Raw genomic sequence first — 27,116 nt, 5'->3', positions numbered from 1 at the left:
TAAAGATGACACTCACTTGCAAGTGCCATACATAATTTTCAAAAATTATTAAAAGTGTTTATTATACTGAAGTTGTCACAGGATAGGAATATGAGCTGAAAAAACTTATGTTTCAATTATGATTAGGCTTATAAGAAATGAACATCGCAGAAGAGCTGGACTCCATTTGAAAATCCTTATTCAGATTTCTTTGGCCTCAACCACAGTAATTTATCATTGCAATTATTATATTTGCTTGCCTAAGGCAAATGCATAAATCAAAGTGAAACATTTTATTAAATTTCTACTGTGTGTAAGTTTATTTCACATAGAATCGTATCATCTTAAGGCTAAAAGGAGCTTCTAAATAATTTAGTCAAACCACTTTATGTTTATAGATGAAGAAACAAAGGCCCATAGAGATATCTCATAGCTGGCTATAGGCACATTAAGGACATGTGAGAGTCAGAACTGGAAGTCAAGGCTCCCAACTTGGAATTCTCTTTTTTTTCCTTGTGACCCACAGAAAAAACAAAAGCCTGTTAGACCACCTGCCTGCTTAATTGCCTCATTCTTTCTTTCACTCCTCCACCATTTTTTATGAGAAAAACTCAGAAGTACAAGTTATTACACGAGGAGGTTTGTATGGAATATCATGCAGTTAGAGGAACCGTTAAAAAAACATTTTTTATGTAACATTTTAAGAAGCAGTTGGTTGGAGCATTTTAAAACTCCAGTAGCTGTGTTTAGGCATAAGCAATGAGATCAGATTTTTATGTGTGTTGTTTTTTTTTAAGAAAGAAAAGTATATAGAAAAAATTAATAAGCCTATAAATTGACTTATTAAATATTAAGTGTAGCATTTGTGGCAGAGGGTAACTTTGACACTAAGAAGTCATTTATGATTATTTTTTGTTTGCCTATGAATTTCATCTGCCCTGGATTTTTGGAGAAAATAAATAAAAACATATCCCTATATTTAGGGACAATGTATGAAATATTTTCAGAAAATGAGATATTTCAGTGGAAATTCTTGCCTAGTATGTCACTACTTTGAAAATGATTAAAGAAAATGGAGTTTTCCCCAGTGGAGGCAGGTACTTTGACTTGTCAAATTTAAGTTGGACATTTTCTCTTAGTTTGGAACTGCCACAAAATGAGCCCTTTCATGTCCTCAATAATACCAAACCAATGCAATCCATCTGTTCTGCTAAATTATTTCGAGTTCCCTAACCAAAGGCACTACTTTTTCATGCATTTTATCATGATTTTATGCCCTTTATTATATTTTACAAAAGGTTCTGATTCCTCCAGGGCCAATGAGAACTGATTAGGACACTGGCCTCAATCCAGGCTTTGAACACAGGAGGGAAAAGAATAGAACTGTTTCCTTTTTTCTCTGCTCCTTGGCAGAAAAAAATATGAATCTATACCGTGTGTGTGCTCTGTGTGTGGGTGGGTGTGGGTAGACTGCATTTTATCCTGCCACAGTATGACTTTATAGATCATGTTCAGAACATTTCTTCTATAATCAGGTTGCATTAACGGGCTCTGTTTCAGAAAGACTTTTTCTTTGAGAAAGAACCATGGTGTGTTGTGAGACTCAATAATATGGTCATTTTAAATGACTTTGGTCAGACTTCCAACATGAATATAGACTGTTTAGGGCTCTGAACTAAACATGATTATGTTCCTATGCACAGAGTAAGCACTCAGTGAACATAGCTCCTTTTCCCACTCTCTGTGAAGAAACTAAGTGCAAGTCACAGGGAATGATAATGTGACAATGAACACAGTCCTACATCACAAAATTTCTTTGTTAAGAAGGTGAAAAAAGCTACAAGGTTTCATTCCTAGGCCTTTGTTGTTAAGACATTTAAGACCTTTACTGGCTCCAAGTGAGAAATCCCCGGATGAAATCCCTCCCTTATTTGCATTGAGTGCCCCAATATGCTCAGAATTCTTAAAAATCTTTATGGTCAGACTATCATAGATAACTTTACATAGATATCCTGCAAACCAAGTATCTCTGAGAATGGAAATTAGTACTCCCTAAATTAATATTTTCAGAGCACTTTAGCCTATTTTTTGACTCATTATGCTCTTGACCTTTGACTCAAGAGAGCACAGAGAGAGAAAGAATAAAGGGTACACAGGAAGTAGAAAATATGAGAAGTCATTAAGTGGGAATATCTATATTTAAGCCTACACAAATAAAATACTAAATTACTGATGGTAATACCAGAAAATGGGAACTGGTGAAGATCTCAATATGAAAGGAAAAGTTGAATGTGACAAATTTAAGGCATCTAATACAAGTGAAGCAAAACAGAATTACTCCAGGAGATCCTATATGTTAGGAAATAAAGAAAGCTGTTGCTCTTTCAGAATTTTTAGCTTAGTCATCCACCACATTCCCCCAGCAGTGTCTCTGTGAGATACAAATCTCAAAAGATGCCTTTTCCAGATCCTATCTACAGGTAGAAACATTTTTTTTGGTACTGAATTAGTTTTCACTGCTCTCTTTCTGTAGAAATACATGCACTATGTTTCTGGGGCTGTTCTCTAGCAACCAAAGAAGCAAGCAGAGGGTGATTGCCAAGAATAAGTACGTCCTTATATTTAGTGAAATTAGTTTTTAAAAAATATTTTCTATAGTAATGAGAAGAGCCAGTGTAAAATACTTGCTTAAAGTCAAAAGAAAGAATAAGGAGAAGGAGAAAAAGAGAAATCACAGTGGAAACTTAGGAATAATGGCACATTTTAATAGCAAGGATGACGCCTAGAGTATAACTAGCAGAGAAGAATCTTAGAATAAGTCAATGCTAGATAGCTGGGCCAAATGCTCTGTCCTTACTGTTAGTTGACTGATATTACACAAGTGGGTAACAGATTCAGCAGGTGTCCTCTTATCAGGGGTCCCCAAATCCTGGGCCACAGGCCATTAGTGGTCCATGGCCTGTAAGGAACCAGGCTACGCAACAGGAGGTGAGTGGCAGGTGAGTGAGTGAAGCTTCATCTGTATTTTCAGCTGCTCCCTGTTGCTTGCATGGCCATCTGAGCCTTGCCTCCTTTGAGATCGGCAGCGCGGTTAGATTCTCATAGGAGCACTAACCCTATGTGAACTGCGCAAGTGATGGATCTAGGTTGAACGCTCCTTATGAGAATTGAATGCCTGATGATCTGTCACTGTCTCCTATCACCCCCAGTTGGAACCATCTAGCTGCAGGAAAGCAAGCTCAGGGATCCCACTGGTTCTACATTATGGTTAGTTGTAAATTATTTCGTTATATATTAACGTGTAAAAATAATAGAAATAAAGTACACAATAAATGAATGTGCTTGAATCATCCCAAAGCCGTCTTTTCCCTTTTGTCTTCCACAAAACTGATATCTGGTGCCAAAAAGATTGGAGACTGCTGTTTTTATTACTTACTAGTGCTTCAGCTACTGTCAATTATAGTGAATCTTGTTAGCAGACTAGCGTTCAAATGTGTGACTGAGCTTTCAGCAAAAAGCAGTGGAATTGTGGGAGAATAAGAAAAGGTGTTGGGACAAGCATGGAGTGCATGGAATGCAGATTTACACAACTAGTGTATGAACACATAAAGATATACTTATTGTTAATGGTATTTAATATTATACCAGAGTGAAAATTCAATTTATAGATGAAAAGAATCTTCATAGAAATGAAGAAAGGGGAAATATCAATGAATGTTTGTGATAGTCATCAAAATATGGGTGTGATCATTAGCTGCTGAAATGACATTGTTTAAGATATTGATGTTTCACTGTATCAGAATATGTGATGTTAGTGGCTATGGATTTCAAAGACCCATAGAAAGAAGAGCTCGAAGCCCTATTATTTCATGGTGTTCATTATTCTGCCAGACTAGGATTGGTTGCCACATTCTGTTTTCCAGTGCCCTGCTCAGTCCAATTTTAGATGACTCAAACCATGGACTTACCATTATTTATCTTGAGGGATTATCCGCCCACTGAAATCTCACAGTTTAAACTTTTCCCTTTAATGTTGGCTTCAGATTTTCTCATGCTTATTTTGTCTCTTTACATGTCATCCTGCTTCTTTGGTTGTTTTGGTCTTCAGTACACTTTTCCCAAATCGAATGTTTACCAGCTAAGCCACCTGGTTCAGGATGCTTGCTTATAGATCAGAAAGATGGCTGACCAGAAAGCCATCATTACATTTTCCTTAGTCTTCAGCATCAGAGTTCTGATCTTATCTACCTGTAATAATTTCTCTAAAGCATATTTTTATTTTTCTAGTAATGTGACTTGGGTTAGACAATGCTGAATTATAGCATCAAAAACAGGGAACTTCAATGATACACAAAGAAAGTTCCATAAGTATTTGTGTGTCTATTTAGCACATAAAGGCAGTGTTAATGAGATTTTGCTTTAATCACTCCTTTTCTATTACCCCTGGAGACCCCCACCATTCCTCTCTCAGTGTGACCTGATCATTTATTTTCAGTGACATGCACAGCTCTGCCTCCTGCCCAGTAAATGCTGAGGAATTGTCAGATATTGAAGTTTTCCTGGCCTGCCCCTTCATTGAACCACACATCAGCATTGACAAGTCTGGCAGCAGCTGTAACACTTTAAACTAGGGAGACTGAAGGTGAAATTGTCCTTGTCCTGAGAGAGGTGTTGTCACCTGATGTTTCCAGGCCAACTGGTGGTTCCTTGGTCAGGAACATGAAAGCATAGCATCCCCTGAACAGATTCTCCTTGAATATCACTGTTGTTCTGTAAATATTACTTTACAGCTGTCTTGTTGTGACATATATTTTAAGTGAAATATTAATACTTTCTTCATAATACTAGAAAGCACAGCGATTTCCAGAAGTTAAGGCTAATTAACTTCATACACCAGCACAATATTTATCAGGCTTATAGATGTGTCAGCTGAGGAATGTAGCCAGAAAGAACACTTTGCGTATAGGATAATTGAGGTTGAACGTAATGTACTGTTTTGTCTATGTTGAAGCGCTGTGATTTGTTAGATGGAGTGAAAGTCTCTGCCTCGCCTGTTTGAAAAAAATTGATGGAGTCTAGAGTGTCTCAAACTATGTCTGGTTAAACAGAAGTTTTTGTTTTTGTTTAATTTCCAATTTGTCAGAGACTAATATTTTTATAAAAAATGTTAAAATGAATTATGGCAAAAGTGAAATAAATATTGAAGAGATACAAGATTATAATAGATTCAGAAGACAAAAAAAATACTGTCAAATTGCCATAAAAGTTTCTAAATATTGATCTGAATTTCTGTACTGACCTCACCACAGACTATTGATAAACAGATATTGAACTGTTATTGATCCCATGGGACATACTTTTAGGAATATTGGTTTAAACTAATACTACTGTGAGGTGCACACATGGGAAGTGATTAGCATATCTGTGATCATCAGATTGATTAAAATGAAATGGTATTTATTTATGTCCTTCAAGAAAGAATAATGAATGTGTTCTAACAACTTCTTTGGGTAAGTGTAAAATAAGATTGTAATACATTTAATTTTCAGCTAAACAGTAGCCCCTGTTTGTTTTTAAGCTGATACTTTACAAGAGTTAACTATTAATTTCTGTGTTACAGCTTTCTCTTTCATGCCAAATAAGAATATACTTTATGTCAGTTGCCCATTTAGCATAAGCAGTCTGTTGAATCTGAACCTTCCATACACTCATTTTTCAAATATTATTGATACTTCACTAAGCAAATCAGTGTCATATTCCTACATGATGAAATTCAGCCCATTATTAATCATCTTAAATGTGACTAAGGGGTCTCATTTTCTTCCAAATGTTGTCAGTGGAGTACTGTTGGCTTCTGCTGTTTTCTTTCAGCGAATTCAAGGTCGAAAAGCCAGCCTGGAGGAAATACAGCTTGTTCATTCGGAACATCACTCACTGTTGTATGGCACCAACCCCCTGGATGGACAGAAGCTGGACCCCAGGATACTCCTAGGTCTGTACGGGCCTCCATTGTACTGGGAACAGCACATTCCAGCACTATCATTAGTTAATGCTGGTGTCAGTTCAAAATAGTTGGCAAGTAGTGCAACAAAAAATGAGCTTTTCAAACAGCTTTGCTCTGTGGAATGAGTCGTTTGCAATAGAAGCCAGTGTAGGTTAAGAAAATCCTGCGTTAGAAAGTTACAATGTAGGTTGCATGATGTTTACTTTAAAATTAACCTTCATTTGAGTAACATTTGTACAATGTGTTTTTGCACATAGAAAAAACTGCATGGCTGAATTTGTTTATGTTTTCAAACTAAAAGAAATAATGATTTTCACATGCTTTATGCAAATATATCTTCACCTTTCCCATTTATTTTTGTATCTTTTAGTTCTTTGTTCTATGACCGTAAGAAACAGGAAATAGTACACCTTTATTAAGTGAAAACTCACTATTACTTTGTCCTTCATACATTTTATAGCAAGATTGCAAATCTATTTAATGCCTTACTTTTGGAATTAAATAATGCATTAAATACAAAACTGGAAAACTAATAAACAGCTTTTTGTTAATGTATGATATTTTGAAACTTTATCATCAGATTTAAAAGTAAAATTTATGTTGCAGAACTTTATATAAGCTTTATATGAGTGATAGAAACAACAGGTTTCTGGAGGAAAAATTAGTGACAAACCTTGTTTTAGCTGAAACAGTTATATTTTATTAACTTCTTGTAAGTGAATAGCAATATCTAAAATTGGCAATAGATGGTGAAAGGATTACATTTTAAATGTTTTAACTAAAACAAACGTTCTAGGACTTTTTCTTTCAAATAAATATATTGTGTCATCTCTAAGTTATTGAAGTCTTTCACCTAATTCAATATTATTTTAAAATTGTTTTAACTGGTCCTAAACAATTTGAAAGTAGATAACATACAGTAGGTAGGCATCTTGGAAAGCAATTGTAAAGAAGATTAACAGTTACCCATTATAACACTTACAGTCTACCTTTTTAAACACGTGGCAACCATCTCTAAGTTTATGAAATGCAGGCATATGAGTGAGAATAAATGTGCCCACACATGCATGTAATGGTATAGGTAGAAGTAGCTTGGGGAGAAGTGAGCTGAAAGGGGAATCCATAAAGATTATCCAATTTTCAGAAAGTACATTGCTAATATTTGATTATAAAAATAATGTATGTGATCGAATTAACATATATTAATATGAATACAAATAAATCTAAACATATATGCTCATTTTTTTCCTTCTTTTTGTTTTAGGAACCAGTCTCTGTACATGCAGATACTTAACATAAAATACTTCTTTTTGCTGCAAATATTGTATAATAAATATCCTTATTTTAGCATGAATCAATAATCCTACCCAACTAACTAAAAAGATGAAGTAAACCAGACATTTTAATTGTCGTGATTTTATGAGGTCATAATACTCAAGCGTTTAAAAATAGGGACTGTGTCCGTGTCATTATTTTTTAATTGAGTCAAGAAAAAACAAATAGAAAACCTCTCCCACTTTTAAAAAAATCTCTGGTCCAAAAGTATAAATCAACCTAAGCATAAGACTCTGTATCCTTGGACTTTATTGGAATAGGTTAGGATTGATCAAATTGGGAATATAAACACACAGTTGATATTTGAGAGGTGCTCCTAAACAACCATTGTTCCACATTTTAAGAGAAAAGACATATTTATAGGACAAATGAGTTTAAACTTTGGCAAAAACTTTTATTATAAAACATGGCAATGTTTTTTTAAAGAAGTTTGACAGTTTTGAACAAACCTAATTTTTCTAAAATGTTTGACGTATCATTTTAAAATTTGATGATTTAAAAATGAATTTCAATATACAGTTTGAACTTGAACAAAGGTCCTTTTCATGTATATATGTGATGAAAGCAGCAAGTACCTGTGATTCGATGTTTAAATTTTTAATCTAAATAAATTAGCCATTTATCTCATTAATTTTGAACATTTGATGTGAAATATTCATACAGTTGATAATTTTAGAGTTAGTATTCTATACGTATGTGGAGTTTCATATACACTTCTCAGTGATGATTGCAACAATTTCAATATTGTGTGTGAGCTACGTGAGTACATATAAACAGGGATGTTGCATTTGATCGGGCCTTAATGTCAAGCACTAAATTCAACTGTGTCAGCACTTCAAAACTACTTTTTCCGTAGTGTATCCAAAAGTTTAGCTAATTTTTCTCAATCTCAGTACAAAGTGAATAATTGTTCTTTTAAAAGGTTAATTTTTAATACTTTTTTTTGTTCTTTGTGAAATTTGGATTCTTGTGGCTTTTGTTGTTGTTGTTAGTATCTGGAAGACCAGGTTGAAGTTGCCATATGTAAATGTATAGAAATTCATAATCATCAAGATGTATGTGAATGTATAGAAATTCATAATCATCAAGATGTTTGCTCTTTTTTTATCCATCACTTTCAGTTCCATATATCCTACTACATCCCCTAGTTTTTCCCAACATAGATGGGAGGTGTCTCTTCTGAGTTAAATTCACACACTTCTCTTGAGAGCTGTGTTCTATAGTTAGAAGAAGGGGTTTAACTAAAAGTTCAGTATGACCAGACCTATCAGTCTTTGTATCTTGAAAGATATCTATATATGATAGAATAATTGGATTTGAAAATGAACATCGTTTATCTCTTTGAATACTCCAGACCCTATAAGGTGAAACTTAAAGGATATTCCCTCTAATCATTTCTGGTGCAAGGGTTTCCTTAGCATTAATATTTATGTCGCTCTTCTGACCAGTTTCCACTTTTCTTGGCTGACCAGTGGCCAGCCAAATTTCAGTGCATTAATAAGACAATATAATTAAAAATAAATCCAGTCAGTTTGGTGAAATAAAAGTTTCTTGCCCATTTCTAAATTTAAAGTATCAATTATTTGCCTATTTTGTGTTATGTAAACATTCTCCTAAGTAGGTATTAAATAAGGGTATTAAATAAAATTCTCCTAAGTAGGATACTTATTTTTCTAATTCTCTTTGAGGTTAATAATTTTTTTTAAATTACTCTTAAAAATTAACTTACTGGCTGTTCACTGTGGCTCACACATGTAATCCCAGCACTTTGGGAGGCCGAGGCAGGTGGATCACAAGGTCAAGATTAAGACCAGCCTAGACAACATGGTGAAACCCTGTCTCTACTAAAAATGCAAAATTAGCCAGGCCTGGTGGCACGCACCCGTAGTCTTAGCTATTTGGGAGGATGAGGCAGGATAATCACTTGAACCTGAGAGGTGGACGTTGCGGTGAGCTGAGATTGCACCACTGCACTCCAGCCTAGGCAACAGAGTGAGACTCCATCTCAAAAATAAAAATAAAAATTAACTTATCCTGTTACAATATTATCTTCATTCCTGTTTGTTGACTATGAAGAATTCAGACACTAAAATGTATGTATCTATTTAATTTCACAGGCGACATATGAATATACTCTTATAAAATATTCAGGAATTCAGAAATATTTTTGTTAGGAACAGCAACAGAAGAAAACTTTACACTTCCCCAGAAATTTTTGATGTGCCTTTTACTGATGCCAATATTGAAGTTTAAATATTATTTTATGATTTTTACTTTTAATTCTGTTGATTTCCCATCTTTTGTTAAAATAAAAATCTCTTTGTAACTAGATATCTTCATTTGCACATGCATTTTTCTTTAACATTTTCCATCTTTCAGTAATTGCATTTAAAAAACCAACTCATATGATTTATTGTTTTCAAAACAAACTCTCTTCCGTGACAGTAAAAGCTATTTAGACTTTTACTGACATGGCATATGAATTCTACTACAAACCTGTTTTCAATTTTAATTCCTCATTTCATTGATTATCAATAGAACAAATGAATGGGATAGGTGAATTGGAAATGGGTACTTGGTTCTGTCACTGAACTATTGAGGACATGCCTGAGTCCCCTCAGAACCATTTGACTATGAAATACAAATGTTCACTGCCTTTCCCTGTGATTACTCCACAGGCAGATTTTAATGTTAAATATTTAGTCACAGTTACTACTGTTCTCTCTATTCATGTGGTAGATAATGTAGAAAATAAAAGTATACTTAAACAACATTATTGTTAAAAATCCTGTGAAACACCAGTTCTAAGGGATACTCACAATCAAGATTTAGGCATATATTTTTAAAGAAGATATTTTATATTGATCTTGATGTAAATGGGATTATCCCTTCATAGTGTTTTGTTTAAAAAATTGGGATGTTAGAAGTGGCTTATAGGGTACTTGGCCTTAGCTCTATCTTAAAGTAGATATAGCTACTTATAATCAGCTATACTTAGCTATATCTGAAGTAGAAATTAAGAATATGTACATTTGAGAAGATATTTTAACATTTGAAATTTTTAAGAAATGATAGTATATGGTAGCATTAACCTTGTAGCTCAAAACATCCCATTGAATGAATATGCTCAGTGAATAGCTGAATTAGTTACCATAAGTTGTAAATTTAAAAAATTATCATGTGTAATACAGACATGTAGGCCAACTTAAAAAAAAATCTGTTTATTCATGTGGGGCAATAGACACTACCTGCAATAATATTTGTATTGATTTGCCTTCAGTTCTTATTTACGTATATAGAAAGGTAGAACAATGATATTCTGAAAATTTACTGTATTGAATAATTGGTCTGAAGTTTTATTAATTTATTTTTGCATCAGATGATAAATACCATGTGACATTACTATGTGTTAATAAACACCAACACTTTAAAAACTATTTATAATACCAATTTATATATTTTTTATGTCTTGTTATTCTATAGGTGATGACTCTCAAAAGTTTTTTTCCTCATTACCTTGTGGTGGACTTGGGGTAAGTACCATTTGGTATAACTGCCTTTGAATAACATAAAATTACAAAAAAAACCTTCTTTGATTTATCTATTCAGTTATATTTAAGGTTATTTCTCAGTAGAGGTTATACTAGACTTCATGACTGCCTACATAATTTGCGGAGCTAAAGTGTCAAAAAAAACTCTGGTATCCCTTGTTTAAAAAATTGTTAAGAATTTCAAGATGGTGGCACCACAATTAAATCAAGGGCAAGGCCCTTCTAACTGTTAAGTTCCCTTGTAATTACACAGGTCAAACACTCATGAAGCCAGCTTTGCTAGGCCTTTATATAGCTGGAGTAAAGGTGCTACAAGAGAGCTTAGTACAGTTTTGCAGTAGAATTCCATTTTCAATAGAATCACATTGAGTGTGCACATACATTACATTCCTGGTGAAAATGGCATAAACTTCACAAAGTGCTCTGCATTATGGAACATTTTGTTTGTGAACCCCCTGGGGACATTTTTGTCTTCAATAATTAAGGAAGCCTTTTGACCCAGCATATTTATACCACATTTCAAGGACAAATTCATTAGAATCTAGCAACACATGAAGAAAAATGTCTACATTTTTGTAGATGATTAGAACATACCCTATAACCTGAAATCTATTTAAAGTAACCCTTACCACTAACAAATCACCATCCTGTAGAACTAAGTGTTATGTTAGAACAACATAATTCTGGTGAAATTTTCAAAGACTAAGGTATTTAAGTCAATTAAATTGACTTGAAGGAAAAGAAAAAAACTAGTCACATTTTGTGTATTATGTTTTAGACAATTGTTTTGCTAGAACTAAAATTTGATGCAAACAAATCTTGAATATTTTTAGTTTATTCAATCATTTTGATGATGCCAAATTTAGCAAGTTGTAGCCTTTTGTTCCTTCGCCTGTGATTCTGCCTGCTTTGGAAATCAGAATGGCAGCTATATCCATTTGCCTCTGTGTGGACTTTACAGTTACCAACAAACAATTGAATTCCAAAACAACCTTGTGAAATAGTCATTGTTATTAACATGATTTTGGAGATGAGGAAGTGAAGGCTGGGAGAAGCTAAGTTATTTTTCTGAAGTCACACAGTAAAGGGTAAAAAGCTGAAAGTATGGGGTTGATGTGCATATCCTTGTCCAGGAGTTCCAAAAGAGCTTTCTAGACACTTCCATGGCTTTCATCTTTAACAAACTAGCACTAGCTTAACCCAACTCCCTTTGAGCCAGCAGTGCAGCAGTGTGGCTGATGTCGTGTAACTCCTTTGTGACAGCTCACCAGTGACTTCTGCTTTTTGACCACCAGCGTGGGACAGTCGTCATCCCACATTAATCCCTGCTCATTTTTAGCCAACCACCTATGGAGCTGGGAACTTGCAAAATAATTCTGGAAAGCAGAGGATAAACTGGCTTTTAAAACGGGTTTCATTGGCTTTGTGCTTATTTTCTAACATCCCAAGTGGCTATTTTACGAGACTGGCTGCCTACCTGTAAATGGGGCAAAAAAATGAAACAAACCTGATGACTACTTAATGGGAACAGCGATGCGGAGAAAATCAAAGCTGTTAAAAGGGTGGTGGTCATCAAATCCCACTCATTTAGAAGTATAGGTGATCCCCAAGTTATGATGGTTCGTTTTATGATTTTTGATTTTATGATGGTGCAAAACTGATACACATTCAGTAGAAACCATACTTTGAATATACAGCCATTCTATTTTTCATTTTCAGTACAGTGTTCAATAAACTACATGAGATGTTTAACACTGTATTATGAAGTAGGCTTTGTGTTAGATGCTTTTGCCAAACTGTAGGCTAATGTGAGTGTTTGACATGTTTAAAGTCAGCTAGGCTAAGCCATGATGTTTGGTAAGTTAGGTGTATTAAATTCTTATTTACTTGAGACATTCTGAAATTATGATGGGTTTATTGTTACTCCATCATAAGTCAAAGAGCATCTGTATATTTAATGTATGACCCCAGGACTGAACTGAGGCCATCTCCCTAGGACTCACATCCCAAATCTGACTTGGGATGTGCTTTTCAATGCAAAGTTCCTTAACTCAACTGCTCTAAATCTGAAGTGACTTTTTATTTCTCACCTAGAACTGCTTTAGTAAACTCTTCAAAATGACCAGGGAATGAATATGGGCTGCTTCCTCTGCCTTTCTATATCAAACATAATGCACAGTATGGGTCATAGAGTAAGTCCTTAGTAATGTCCCCAGAACTGACCTCACCTGGATGGTGGAAGCAGTGGTGGCTGATAAATCTGGGGTGGGCCAGCAGAGGCCCACCTTCCTTGTTAGTTTGACTTCATCAGTGCTGGAGAAGGTTGGAGAAGAGGTGGTGCTTAGGTAGGTCAGGGTGGGTGTGAATGTGTGTGTGTGTACAAGTTTGCATTTGCTGATGCTCTTGTGAACTAGTTTGATTCAGTTTTTTTGTTTACAGAAATGAAATAGTTTTCTTAGCCTTTCAAAAGTGATCTTACCCTCTCAGATTTTTGGTTTTGGTACAAGTCCTAGGAGAAACTCTGGGCCCTCGATTGGAGTCTGTCTAAATTTTTGCCTCCAGAACAATTCCAGACAGATTAACTATACAAAAGATTCACAGTATGATCTTGGAGGGGCTCAGCTTGCCAACATGGGAGCACTCTAGAGATCTTGGAAATTACTGAAATGGGTTTTGTCTTAAGGCTCCGTTCTGTCTCAAATTACCTAAGAGAGACCTGTTGGTTTCCATTCTGAAATACTCAGTGATCTCCAATTGTTAAAGTAAACTCCACTTCCCTAGAATATATAATTTCATTCCAGAGGGATTTAATGTATACCTACAGAATACTGATGGGTTAATTGGCTTTTGAGGACACTATCTGGGACATTAGGAAATCAGAACATTTCTACTTCTCATTAAAATTTCCCCTAAAATTGCACATGGTAATTAATGTTGGTCAAGCAGCTCAGTGGATGGATGATATTTAAGATGCTGTAAAATGTACTCCCCAGAATTGCATTTCCAGTAACAATCTCAAGGTTTCTGAATTCCTTTGTGTTTGCTTTTCATTTTGTTCAGTTATTATGGCATGACTCATTTCTGATTACTGTGTGATTGCACTACAAGAAAATGCACCAGTTGAAAAGAACATTTGACCAAATCCCAGTACTTGGTCATTGTGTAGTAAAATAGATAATTAAGGGACTCTGGAAATAAGAGCCAGTGCAAGATCACTTCAGTTCTCACTCCTCAGGGTATATCACTAAAAATAGTGATCATTTTCCTGGCCATCTGACCTGCTCCTGTGTGAAGAAATCTTGAAGTCATTTCTCAGCCTCATTTTCCCCTCTTCACTTGATAGACCACAGAAAAACCCACAAAAGCAAGGACGAGCAGGCTTTTATGATAATGTCGTCATCAGCTCCTAGCTTCAAACACTTCTGTGGCTTTTGAGTTGTCATTTATAACTTGGAACTGAATCGACCCATAATTCCCCTGATACACTTAGAGAAATTGATAACAGACTCTGCGCTTCTTTTATGGCTCAGAGGAGGCAACTCCAATCACATCACTATTGGCAGGCAATATTATTTTTTGACATGGTTGTAAAAGTATAAAGGGGCTTATGGCATTTGTTTAGATGAGGAATGGGCTCTCAAGCTGTGCTGGGGTTTACAGGACCAGATCAGTGAGAAGCAAAGGGAATATGATGTTTGCAAACAGGATATGATTTTATATAAGTTTGGGTTTCATGCTCTGTTCCCTGGGGAAAGCCCTGCAGACAGCAGAGAATTCCACTTTTATCCTATAGCAGACAATCTCCCAGTGCCAAAAGGCAGAGAAATAAACGTGGTCAATGGGCAGTGTCAGAGCCTTGATTGGAGGAGAAGAAGCTGTGGAGGAGGCAGAACAAAGTCCCTAAGAGGAATGAGGATTTGCAGGGCATAGGCAGAACTGGGGCCTGCCTAAGTGGTTGAAGAAATGCCAAAAAGATTCTTTAAGAGGTTTAACCAAGGCTCCTTCTCCAGCAGAGACTCAGTCAGTCTGTGAACACAAAGCTAGCTTTTTACAACTTTTACTCTGTTCATATTCTATTTGATTACACCTAGATATGACACACTTACAAACATCATTTTTGTGATTGGGGAAGGGTAGACTGGGAGAAAGATTAGGTGATTGTAAGAGGGTGGTAATTTAAGGCCCATTTCAAATGCTGTGAGGTTGTCTCAAACATAGTGGTTGTATACCAACTATAGTCACCATGTGAAAGGCAGATTTGGATGAAATGTCTTAAATTTTCTTTGATCCTGTCAGAATTAAAATATGTAAGCTCTCCCCTCTTATTTATAAATTTGCAGGTGTGTGTGTGTGTGTGTGTGTGTGTGTGTATGAAATTCATAATCAGGAGAAAATTCTATTTTGTCCCACATGTATATCTTCATATTATTTTTCTAGTTATTATACCATATTGGTCCTTCACATTTACTCTCCCCAGTACCAGTAAACAATATTCTTGTGGCAAGCCCTACGAAGAGCTGCTCCGGTCTTTCCTTCTCTATTGTAATACTAGGGAATGGCTTTTGTTTTATGACCAAATTTATGTATATACAGTTAAATTCATTGCGACAAAAGCTTGGTTAATAATGCATTTTACTGCTGTGATTTGGGATGGTCATCTTTAAAACAAAACCAATGTTTTCAAAGCTATAATGTGTGCTATGGGATGAGGAGTGAAGGGCAGGAGGAGTAAGATAAGGCTTGTGGATGACTAGACAACAAGCTGCATGCAAAGGCAAATGAGACAAGACCACTGCTGTCAATCTCTATTGCTCAAGGCCTAGCCATTGGGCTGGTTTGAAAAAATGCTATGCTATGACAGCACAGAGGAGGAAGATTTTAAAACAGTTAAGAAAAAAGAGGGGTGTGGGAGTTACTCAATCAGTTATGAGCTAAATCTTCAAGAAGAATTAGTAATAAATGTGTTTGTGTGAGTTGTGTGTTGGGGGCGGTATGAGTACAGGGTCGGGGGAGGCAGCCGGGCATTGACAGTTCAGGCAATCAAACACACCATATTTTTGACAATTGCACCAAGCTGTTGCCAATTAGTGGAGATTTTTTTTTCTTCCAAAAAAGGAGGGAAAAACCCCTCCTTCTGTTTATGCCAAATTTTTGCACGTTCTGGAGGTTTTGTTATTGACTCAGGAACCTCTTTCTTCATATGTTATTCCCACCCAATTATCCTGAGCAAGCACAATGCCTTTTGTTACATCAGCAGAAAGAGGAGGGGGTGGCATCTGCCTCTCATATGCGGTAATCAGGGTAATCTTGATTTCCCTCCTATTAACGTTCAACTCAACCTGGCTTGCAATCAGTACTTCATTTCCTCCACAGTTGCTGTCAGAGAGATATCACAAACTTTTCCCCTCCAGCACAATTAAAGGATCCACCCTGATTTGGAATCTCTCTTTTTTATATCTCCCCATCCTAATTTTATTTGGGCTTTCATCAGTTTCAGACTTGATGCAGTTGATACTAGCAAGAACACCGCATGGCACCTGGCAAAATTAAAACTGATAAGCTGCCTTAACGAAACTGAGAATTTGGTTTCATGCTGTGAATTCTATAAAAAGATTATGTTGGCTTCCACTTGGAAAAAATTATATGCAATATTATTAAAATCAGGGAATTCCTTGTAAATTGCTAAGGAATTATCCAGTATTGCATAGATTATGCTAATTTTATATACTTGATAATAGTTGTCAGGATGTAGACAACACTCTCTACAGAGATATATATGTATACATTACTTTGTATATGAGACAAAATATACAAATTTATGGAATCATTAAGCATCTAGTGTCCATTGTAGGAAAGAGGAAAATGAAAGAAGAATACCTTAATTTCCTCCTTAAATCACTTAGTTCCAGTATCTCATCTGCGATTAAATTCTTTCAATTGTTTTGACATTATGGCTAAGTACAACAAGATGCATTTTGAAATAAGACCATTTCATTTTCTTATTTAAAGTAAACATGAATACCACAAAGCTATTAAAATTCTTCTGTTGTCAAAACGAGATGGCTAAAAAATGCCATCATCAAAGCCTTATGTTTTTTACATTATTGGGGCCATAATACCTGTTTTTTAAAAAATATATACACACACATGTATAAAAGCAACTATGTCTACCAAAGTATTGTCAATAACAGGGAGGAAGAAAACGGATCCATTTCTAGAATTTCTTTTTCCATAATTTTTCTGTTTCTTGCCTATGTGCCTTGATTATGAACATTGAGACAAGAACAAAGTGAGCCTTAGGCTCTGTAGTTGCTGAAGGTATATGGATTTGACGAACTTTAAATTTCTATCTAACTTAGAAGATTTATGGTTAGATTAAATACTGAAAAAGTAAAACATACTTGAATAAATTTGAAAAAAGGGTCATCTACTGATTGCTACTTCTGATTGCCAAGGAGATGTAAAGCTTACGTCAAATGAAAATTTAGAGTAGGTAAGGGAAATGGGACTACCTAGCAAAAAGGATTGTTGTAACAACCTGAAATGTAGCTACATTCAGACCCACTTAAGCTTTTCATTTTAATGTGAAATGAAAATATTTGTAATTTTCATCTGTCATATTTCCACCCTGAATACTTAGTTCCAGATCTAGATATTCACCCCTATAACAAACGAATATCCAATATGTAAAATTGATGTGTAATTATTGGATTTGTCTTTGTGAAGTATTTTAACCACAAATTTTGTAAAACATAAGTTCTAAACTTTCATTAATGGAGGACAATACCTTTTTTTTTTCAAAAGTCAGAACAAAAGTAAATTAGCTCACTGAATGCTTGAGCCATAAGCAGGCAGTTCACAGCAGAATCCCTAGGATTTAATCATTCTCAACCTCAAGAAAAACCCATAGCTTCTGAATTTGACTAGCAGTATCATTATTGCTATAGAGTATCTTATCTTTAATTATAGAATAATAAGCAAAATAAAGGAATTAAATGATTAAGCAGTGATTTTCTTAGCAACAGAGCATGCATTGAGTCATTGTTTCTATGAAGTCTGATAAGATTATTAAAGGACAACTATTTGGGAATTATATGTACCTGAAATTATTTGGTGAATTCTGTTATATTTTAAATAATATGACTTATATAATCTCTAATTGACATTTACTATAGATACAGACAGACATGCCTTGGAGATATTGCAGATTCAATTCCAGATCACCACAATAAAGCAAATAGCCCAATAAAGTGAGTCACACAAATATTTCATTTCTCAGTGCATACAAATCTTATGTTTATACTATCCTGGAGTCTATTAAGTGTGCAATAGCATTATATCTTTAAAAATGTACATAATTTTGAAACTGTGTTAAAAAATACTAATGATTATCTGAGCCTTCAGTGAGTGGTAATCTTTTTGTTGGTGCTGGGTTTTGCTTCATTGTTGAGGGCCTTACCCTGGATAAAGCTTTGGCTTAAGGGAATGTGGTTGGCTTGATCTTCTGTGCAGACCACTCAAACTTTCTCCATATCAGCAGTAAGACTGTTTCATTTTCTTAGCATTCGTGTGTTCACTGCAGTAGCACTTTTAGTTTCCCTCAAAAATGTTTCCTTTGCATACACAACTTGACTAACTGTTGGGCACAACTAGTCTAGTTTTTGGCCTGTCTCAGCTTTCAACATACCTTCCTCATTGAGCTTAATTATTTCTAGGTTTTGATTGAGAGTGCGAGATGTGCAACTCTTCCTTTTACTTGAAGACATAGAGGCTATTAGAGGGTTATTAACTTGTCTAATTTAAATATTCTTGAATATTAGGGAATAGGGAGGCCTGAGAAAGAGAAGAGATGACAGAAAAACTGATTGGTGGAGCAGAAATCACACACAACATTTATCAATTAAGTTCACCATCTTATATGGGCACAATTCATGGTGCCCCAAAGGAATTATAATAGTACTATCAAAGATGACTGATCACAGATGGGCATTAAAGATAAAATAATGATGAAAAAGTTTTGAAATATTCCAGGGTTAACAAAATGTGACACAGAGACAGGAAGTCAGTACATGCCGCTGGAAAAATGGCACACATAGACTTGATCAACTTGGGGTTGCCATAGACCTTCAATTTGTAAAAAAAAAAAAATAAGTGTATAATAAAATGAAGCACAATAAAATGAGCTGTGCCTTCATAGATTATCCTCCTGATGATCTGTAAGCACTTCTCAAAATGACTTGTATCATTTTGAAATGTGACCATTTGAGAAATAAAAACCCAGGCCTACAAGCAGTGAAATTCATTGCTGCTAAATAGATTGCTTTTCTCTCCTCAATCTATTGCCTCTTTTTAAAGTCAGTTTATCATCCATTCATTCATTATTAAATAAACATGTACTGAGAGCATCCTCTGTGCTAAGTATGAAGCAACATGTTGGCTCACATTTTTTCTTATGTTGTGTTTTTTTTCTTTCCTTTTCAATTCCCACTCATATGTCTTATACTTATCACATAGACTCTGCATTGATTTTCTTCTATTCCTATTTGTCAACGCTAGTGGGAAAGGCTTGGGAGGTCATAGGAATAAGGACAGAAGATAATCAGAGTATCTAGACTCAGTTGAACAAGATTCAAATTCAGTTATCTAATGAAATATTTCTACAAGATGCCCTTCTTGTCTCATCTTTCTTTGACAGAGGCATCCAATTTTCTTTTTTTGTTTGAGACAGAATCTTGCTCTGATGCTCAGGTGGGAGTGCAGTGGCGCAGTCACAGCATATTGCAGCCTCAACCTCCTGGGCTCCAGAGATCCTTTTCTTCTGCTTCATTAAGAGCTAGGACTGCAGGTGCACACCACCGCATTTGGCATTTTTTTTTGTTGTTGTTAGAGATGTTGTCTCACTATGCTGCTCTGTCTAGTCTCAAACTTCTTGTCTCAAGCAATCCTACCACCTTGGCCTCCCAAATTGCTAGGATTACAGGCCTGAGCCACTGTGCCTGGCACATTCTCATTCCGAGAACTAGGAAGTGCAGTATCCAGCCTCAGTCCACAACTTTATTAATAGCAAATGTGGAAGAAGTTCAAAGACCTTTGTTCATTGGTACAGACTATTCTCTGGGCTTCTGAACTTACTGTACTCAAAATTTCTGATGGTTTTCACAACTTGGGGCAGAATTCATTTGCTCACTTATTTAGTAATTTATTTATACAGCTGATGTTTATTGAATGCTTATTGTGTGCCAGGAACTGCAGATACAGTACTGAACAAAACAAAAAAAATATTTTATCCTACTGGAACTAATATTACAGTTAGGGATACAAATAAGGAAGAATGAATGACTTTAAATACATGAGCATGTATGTGATGATGATGAATGCTGTAAAGAAAAGGAAGGAAATTAAGTGTGTCTTACAGGGTTGGGGCAGAAAATTCGTGGTTAATGAGAAGTGTTGCCTTTTGGATACCAGAATACACAGCTGAGGGGTGACCTGGGAGTCCTGGTTTCCTGTGGTGACTGACTTAAAGAGGGGTACAGAGAATAATGAGATTCGTACTGAGGGTGCAAAGCAGAGTGGTGAGGAAGCAAGGAAAGTTCAGGAGGTGGGGAGGAGGCTCTCCAAGACTGCTCAGAGTTTGGGGACCCATCTCACTCTCACTGGTAAAGATGTGGACATCTAGAGGTAGGGTTGTTTTATTCAGATCACATAGAACTTTTGGTCTTCCTTCTGACTATTGGATTGAGGCGTGGCAATAGGTGATGAGGGGGCAAGTTAATTTCTAGGCACACCCTGACATCCTGATATTTCTCTTCCAAGCTGGCTATGGAGATATGGAGAACGTTAGCAGGTCTGGGTAATTCCAAATCTTACCAGCAATGTGTACTTTGGGATTCAAAGTTCCTGGGATGTTATGTGGACATACTTTTCTTCTTAAATTGGGCAGCTGCAAATTATATACAGCATTCCAACACCTTCCCATTTTCAAGTCTAATAAAAATATCCTGACATTTGAATGACCTTTGCAAGTGGGGTTTTTTTCCCTTGTGCATTTTAGTGTCTTCTTGAATGACATTATTACATTGTGACCTCCATGGCTTTGGCTGGTCAATCCTGATTTATATCTGAACTGTTAGATTTGGGGTAACTGAATTGTTGGTCCCATTGTGTTGGTACATAGAATGGACCAAATGATGATAATGTCTCAATTTCCATATACCCAATTTCATGTTGTATGTATATAGTGCAAGAGAGATAAACTTTGGAGTCTGAATTCCAAGGTATTTTTACTATTGACAGTTTCCGATCCTCAGTATTCTCAATATTATAAGTGGAATCAATAAAAAAAAAACTTGGCTAAATTTTTTAGGACTATATTTTAACCACTTAAGAAATAAATAATTCTCAGCTTTAACCCCAGTGGTATTTACAGGATTGACCTTAATGATGGGATTATCCATCAAGTGAAGGGACAGGTAAAGTGCCCTAGATTAGCCAGGGCAATAGAGAATCTTGTAGAACATACCCTCCTGATTCTCAGAACCAGTAGGGCTGATTCACAGCCTCACAGCAGAGACTAGCCATTCTTTACACAAACCTCCACTGATAACCTCTTTACACAAACCTTCCAATGATAACCTGCTTCACTCTCTTTTAATCCTCACAATAATCCCAGAGGTTCTATTGCTAAAGATGCAGTTGAGGTTTCCTATTCTACAGAAAAGAAAACAAAGGATCAGAGAGGTGAGTAACTTGCTCAGGTCACACACTTAGTAGGCCGTGGAGTAGAGAGGGCCTGATTCCCAAGCTTTTAACCACAATGCTATGCACACACAGCACAACTCACCATAATTTCAACCTCATATGATTGTCAACACTCCTTTCCCAAGTGAGAATAGCCCTAGATGTAAGAAAAAAAAATTGCTTTTTTGCCAAGAGCATTCTCTTTTTTATTGAAATTCCTATGAAGTATTAAATCCGTGCACTCAAACATCATCGATTTTGGGGAAAAAAATTACACAGCTGTACACAGTATTTCAACCCTAACTAGAACAACGAAAAGTCTCTGTCCTTGGACCAAACCCCTGTGGGATGAGCTAGACAGAATCTCATTTCACACACCTCCTGAGTCAGAGTTAATTTGATTAAGCTGCACTCTGTAGGAATGAGGCTCGAATGTGTACTGTCCAGTGAATAAAAGGATTGGCATATTATGAATTACCCTTTACACAGCGTGTACCTCAGATTAAATGAAGAAACAGTAAGAAAGTACTAAAATGGGATTTTTTGGCTCTGTCTCTAACTCAGTCTTGGTGGAACTGACTGGTAGTTCACTGAAATTGAATCACAACAATAGGGACTCTCAAATTCCTTCACTGGCCACCTAACCCACAGAAATCCATATATTACTTGGTAAATCTATGAGTCCCCTGGATCTTAAGTAAGGATCCTTAGAATCTCAAGATGTTACCCTTTCACCAAAGCAAACTTACTCCTCTACTTATTCTTTTTACTGTCAAGTAACAATAAAAGTATTTTTCTGAAGATAAAGAGTGACTAGAAATTGCACATGCAAGGTCAGTGGAGCTGCCAGAAAGCAGTCGATCATGCTGGGAGATGGTTTGTGGTAGAGCATTAATGAACACAGCATGTCCCTTTTCTCCTCCAGCTGCCACATTAATAGTTCACGCCTTCTTTCCATATGGAATATCAGTCACAGTATTCATTCATCATATCCATGGCTTTACTTGGAATCTGAATGTCTTCCCTATAGCTGCTCTGTTTCTTTTTCATCTCACCATGACTAAAGAAGCTAAGGTGTGGGCATTATAACCTACAAGTGATCCCAAAGGAATGGGTTGTCATTCATGTCTTTCTCCCAGTGTTGAACAAAAGAGAGAAAGCATGTGGGTTCACCCACCCATTGTCATCATAAATCCATTCCAGCTCCGTTTCAAGACTCTCAGGGTTTCAGCAGGACATCTAACATGAAATGAATATATACATTCAAGGAGCTGGCATGCTGTATCACAAGGGAGAAAAGAGAACACCCATTATTACAGCCTCAGAGCTGATTGAAAAAGAATGCAATAAAGAATACCAAAAAGACTCTCAGACCAGAATAATGATTCTCATTATTATCCCACATGAAGAAAAAAGGGACAGTCACCCAGAATTATAGAGGGTTCTCTATAACCTCGTAAAGACAAAGTCCCAGTGATTATGCATATAGAGAAGTTTTGAAGAGTTGATACCTAAGTGTCTGTAAAACTTCTCAGAATGATTTTATGACTTTAGGAGACGTATCCTTCTGCCCACCCCAGGTCTGAGAAACCAGCAATGCAAAGGCTGTGTTAATTATTATTTCACTTATCGGAGACTCAGTTTCTTTACCTATGAAATAGGGCTAAGCAAGGCTCCCACATGGCATTATTGTGAGGATCAAATGCAGTAATATAGGTTATTGCTGGCAACTATATGTGGAAATGAGCACTGCCCTACCTTGTGGGGTCACCTTATGTAGGTTCAGGTCTGCAGAGAGTAAACAGACTCCCTAATTTAAAGATTATCCAAAGCCCTGAAACCCTGAGGTCTCACCTGACCTACCTATCCAACTAATGGTCTACCATTAGAATCAAGGCACTGCAGGGAGACTGATAAAGGGAAGAGGGGCATTGTTTTCAAAATTCCCACTGATTAAGCATATAGGCAGAGAGCCTTCATTTAGGAACTCCAGAATCTGGATTCAAATCTTTACATTGTCACTGCTTCAGAAGTGCTTTTTCAACCCTAAGATGCAGATTCCAATTCAGCAGGACCAAATGGGAGCTGAGATTCTGCATTTCTCATAGCACTCAGGGATGGCATTGCTGCTCATCCATGGACCACATTTTGAGTTGTAAGATCCTGTAAGACTATGAACTCACAAATCATTGAAATTACTAGGCCTCAGTTCCATCACCTAAGTAAGGTGATAAATGAAATGTGATTTATTGTCTTCTCTGAGGATCAAATATGGCATTACTGTGTGATAATACTTTATCCACATTTAAAACAGCTTTTCAAAAAATTTATTTTTCCTGAGAGATCAGATAGCAGGCTCCCATTAGCTTGTCACTGGGGATCTTGGCTTAAGTGTTAGGTAGTCTGTCTCCCTTGGGAAAAGAGTGAGTGGGAAAGCATCTATGAGAGATGGGTGATACATGACAACAGAGACCCAGGGCACTGGGGACACCACAGATGTTGCTGGATTATTCAGGGAAGAAGCATCATTGTAGGGTGATGCACCAAAGGAAGCACCAAATGCCAGCAAGTGAGGACTGGGAGGCTCAGCATGCTTCTAACTGAAGGCGAGAGAAGCGGTGATCATTACATCATGGATGTATTGCAGGACCCAAACGGTAGTGTTTATAGTTTAGATAGCTTAGCCACAGGAAACCCCTGCAAAGAACAGTATCACTATACCATTCTTTTGTTCTCATCCCTTAATCCATTCCCTTGACAAAATTTGTTAAGTATCTATTATGTGTCAGATCTGGAAGACAGAGCAGTAAAGACAGACACCCATAACCCTATACCTATGACACTTGCACTAGTTCTCATGGCCTATCATGTTCTAAAGAGTAAACAACATAGAATACCTTTTTTAAGTTCCTATTTGTATTTGGCTAGCTAGGGCTGCCATAACACAGTACCACCGACTGTGTGGCTTAAGCAACAAGAATTAATTTTCTCACAGTTTTGGAGCCTAGAATTCCAATATCAAAATGTTGGCAGATTTGGTTTCTCCTAAGGCCTCTCTCTTGGGGTTTTGGAAGGCCATCTTCTCATTGTGCCTTCACATAGCTTTCCTCTGTTCATGCGCAATCCTGCTGTCTCTTTCTCTTCTTATACGGACATCAGTCATTTTGTATTAGGACCCCACCTTTATGATCTCATTTAATCTTAATTATCTTTTCAAAGGCCTTATTGCTGAATATGATCACATTGAGGTTAGGACTTCAGTATATGAATTTTGGGGAAGGAAACACAATTCAGTCCATAACAATATTAATGTCCATGGTTAGCTTTGGTTGAAACCCCAGCTCTTCATTCATTAACTGTGTAACTTTGGTCGAGTTACTTAACATCTTTAAAGCTCAGTTTCCTCGTTTGTAAAGGTGATGATACATTTATTAAGCTATCATGAGTAATAAAATAAGTAGTGTTTATAAAATGCTTAGTAGGGTCCAGCACCTAGTAGGTACCCCGATCTCACCCACTATGGTGTTCTTTAAATACTAACCAAATATATTTACTTTTTGCTTTCTTTGGGTAATACATTTGACTTTATCACCTCTTCCTGTGAATCTACTAATAAATTAGGCTTTTCTTTATCTTGGAACCTTGCAACTGCCACTCATTTTCTTACCATTTCCATGACAATTTACTAAGGTTACCTAAGTGGAGGCAGTTCCAAGAACAGATTTAACCCTAATTGTTGGAGGATCAAGGATAGGAAAATGTTGAGCTTATCAAATACCTCTTAGGTGGGAAAAGGTAATTATTTTGTTTCCCAAAGCAAACACATAAAGACATTTGACATTGGAAGATGCCATGTTACTCAATGCATAGGGCTTAAAACAGAGAAAGCTAGTCAGAAAAATTAAAACTAAAATTTTTCTAAAATCAAGCAAAGCTTATTTCAGAATTTTATTTTAAAATTAGACAATTTTTAAGTTACCAAATCAAGATGCTGTTTGCAGAAGTATTTGGTCCACAGTAGATGATTCATTTAAAAAATACACTTTATCTGATACAATGCAAAAGTTAAAATTAGTTTTATTTTCTTTTACAGTTTAAGTTTTATACAACATGGCTAAAATGGCACAGAATCAATACTGCAATGAAAAACCTCTGTTTCTTTGTTGAGTCTGGTGTCTGTCAATAGATTTCTAGGGGGCATCTGATCATTATTTAAGCTTAAACTCAATTATTCAGAAAATGCCCTGTGGCCCTAGCATCAGCATAACGTAGCAGCAAGAGCTTACTAAACTGCTTAGAATTGAGTGAAGAGTTTCATTTCCCAGCTTTCAGGGTGAAGTGTGCAAGGCATCTGAGTACGGATAGTATACCACATTAAACATGCACAGTGCATATGAAACCTGTTTTGTTAATGGGCACAATAGTATTGTATTTAACTCTGGGAATATTTCCACAAGGAATCAACAGGCTGTATTTAGATTATACAAAAAAGACTGTGCCTAAATTCCTTTTCTTCTAAGTCATTCCCTTCCCGTTTTAAATTCCTTCACATCCACTTTCAGGACAGGTAGCTTAATTTCTATCATGTGCGGCTTTTCAGAGCATTAGCTTTGTTTCAGGTTCCAATGATTGAGCTATGCTGGATGTGCTTGGAAAAGCCTGCAAAGACCCACATTAATTCAGGAAACTTCAGCTGAACTAGATCCATATGTGGCTAGAAAACATGTAGCTTTCTGATTCCAGGTAGTTCCTGGCTTCCAGCATTATCACAGATGATTTTTATCCTTTGATGTACCGCTAAATAGAAAGTAATGTTAGAAACAAAATGCTGGGATTTTTTTTTCTTAATGTTGACTGAGAGCTTACTGCTTCCAGCATTGCCTTGTGCTATGTTAAGCACTTTATACGTATTGACTAATTGAATGTTGATAATAATCTTGTGAGGACGGAGTATTATCTCCATTTTTCTTAAGTCTTGGATCGGTGAATGAACTTGCCCATGTTTGAATAGTTTGCAAGTGGAACTACTGGTTTACAAGGTGGCTAATGCTAAGGCAACAAAATAGATAAGGTGTCATTGCACTAAATGTCAATTATGTTCTTGCCAATGGTACCACCTAAAAGAATGGGATAAAGTAGAGGATGATTTGTCCAAACGTTTGTTCCTTTTAATTTCTGTTTATAAGCATATTTAAAGCCTAACAATTTCTCCAAATCCTGGGGTTTATACCAGCCTGTAGGTACCAAATTATTGGTGTATGACTCACACAAATTATTGGTAGTCATTCTCTGTTGGTACAGTTTATCTTGATAGGAGTAACTGGTTAATAAAAATTCCTAAAACATTTCTAATTTTACTTCTGGCTTCACCTTTTCTTTATGTCCTTTTATCCAAATAAAACTCTTTCTTTAAGCAGTTTTCAAAGAAAAATCATTTCTCTATGAAGTTAATTATTAAGCGGTAAGGGGCAAGGTTTTGTTTACTTATATTTTATTTTCTATTTGTT

General features: G+C 36.1%; 1 protein-coding gene across 1 annotated transcript in view; it reads left to right on the top strand.

Annotated features, from left to right (window-relative positions):
- The window catches only part of HDAC9 (histone deacetylase 9), an 898,499-nt gene that overhangs the window by 650,303 nt on the left and 221,080 nt on the right, over positions 1–27,116 (top strand). Inside the window, exons 17-18 of the mRNA XM_032286709.1 lie at positions 5,851–5,971; positions 10,802–10,851. Of these exons, the coding sequence (XP_032142600.1) occupies positions 5,851–5,971; positions 10,802–10,851 (171 nt within the window). The remainder of the gene's footprint in view (positions 1–5,850; positions 5,972–10,801; positions 10,852–27,116) is intronic.

This window comes from Sapajus apella, unplaced genomic scaffold (assembly GCF_009761245.1).
Source record: "Sapajus apella isolate SASKATOON/1434 unplaced genomic scaffold, GSC_monkey_1.0 scaffold19, whole genome shotgun sequence".
Taxonomy (NCBI): Eukaryota; Metazoa; Chordata; class Mammalia; order Primates; family Cebidae; genus Sapajus; species Sapajus apella.
This window is presented reverse-complemented; position numbering and strand designations above follow the sequence as displayed.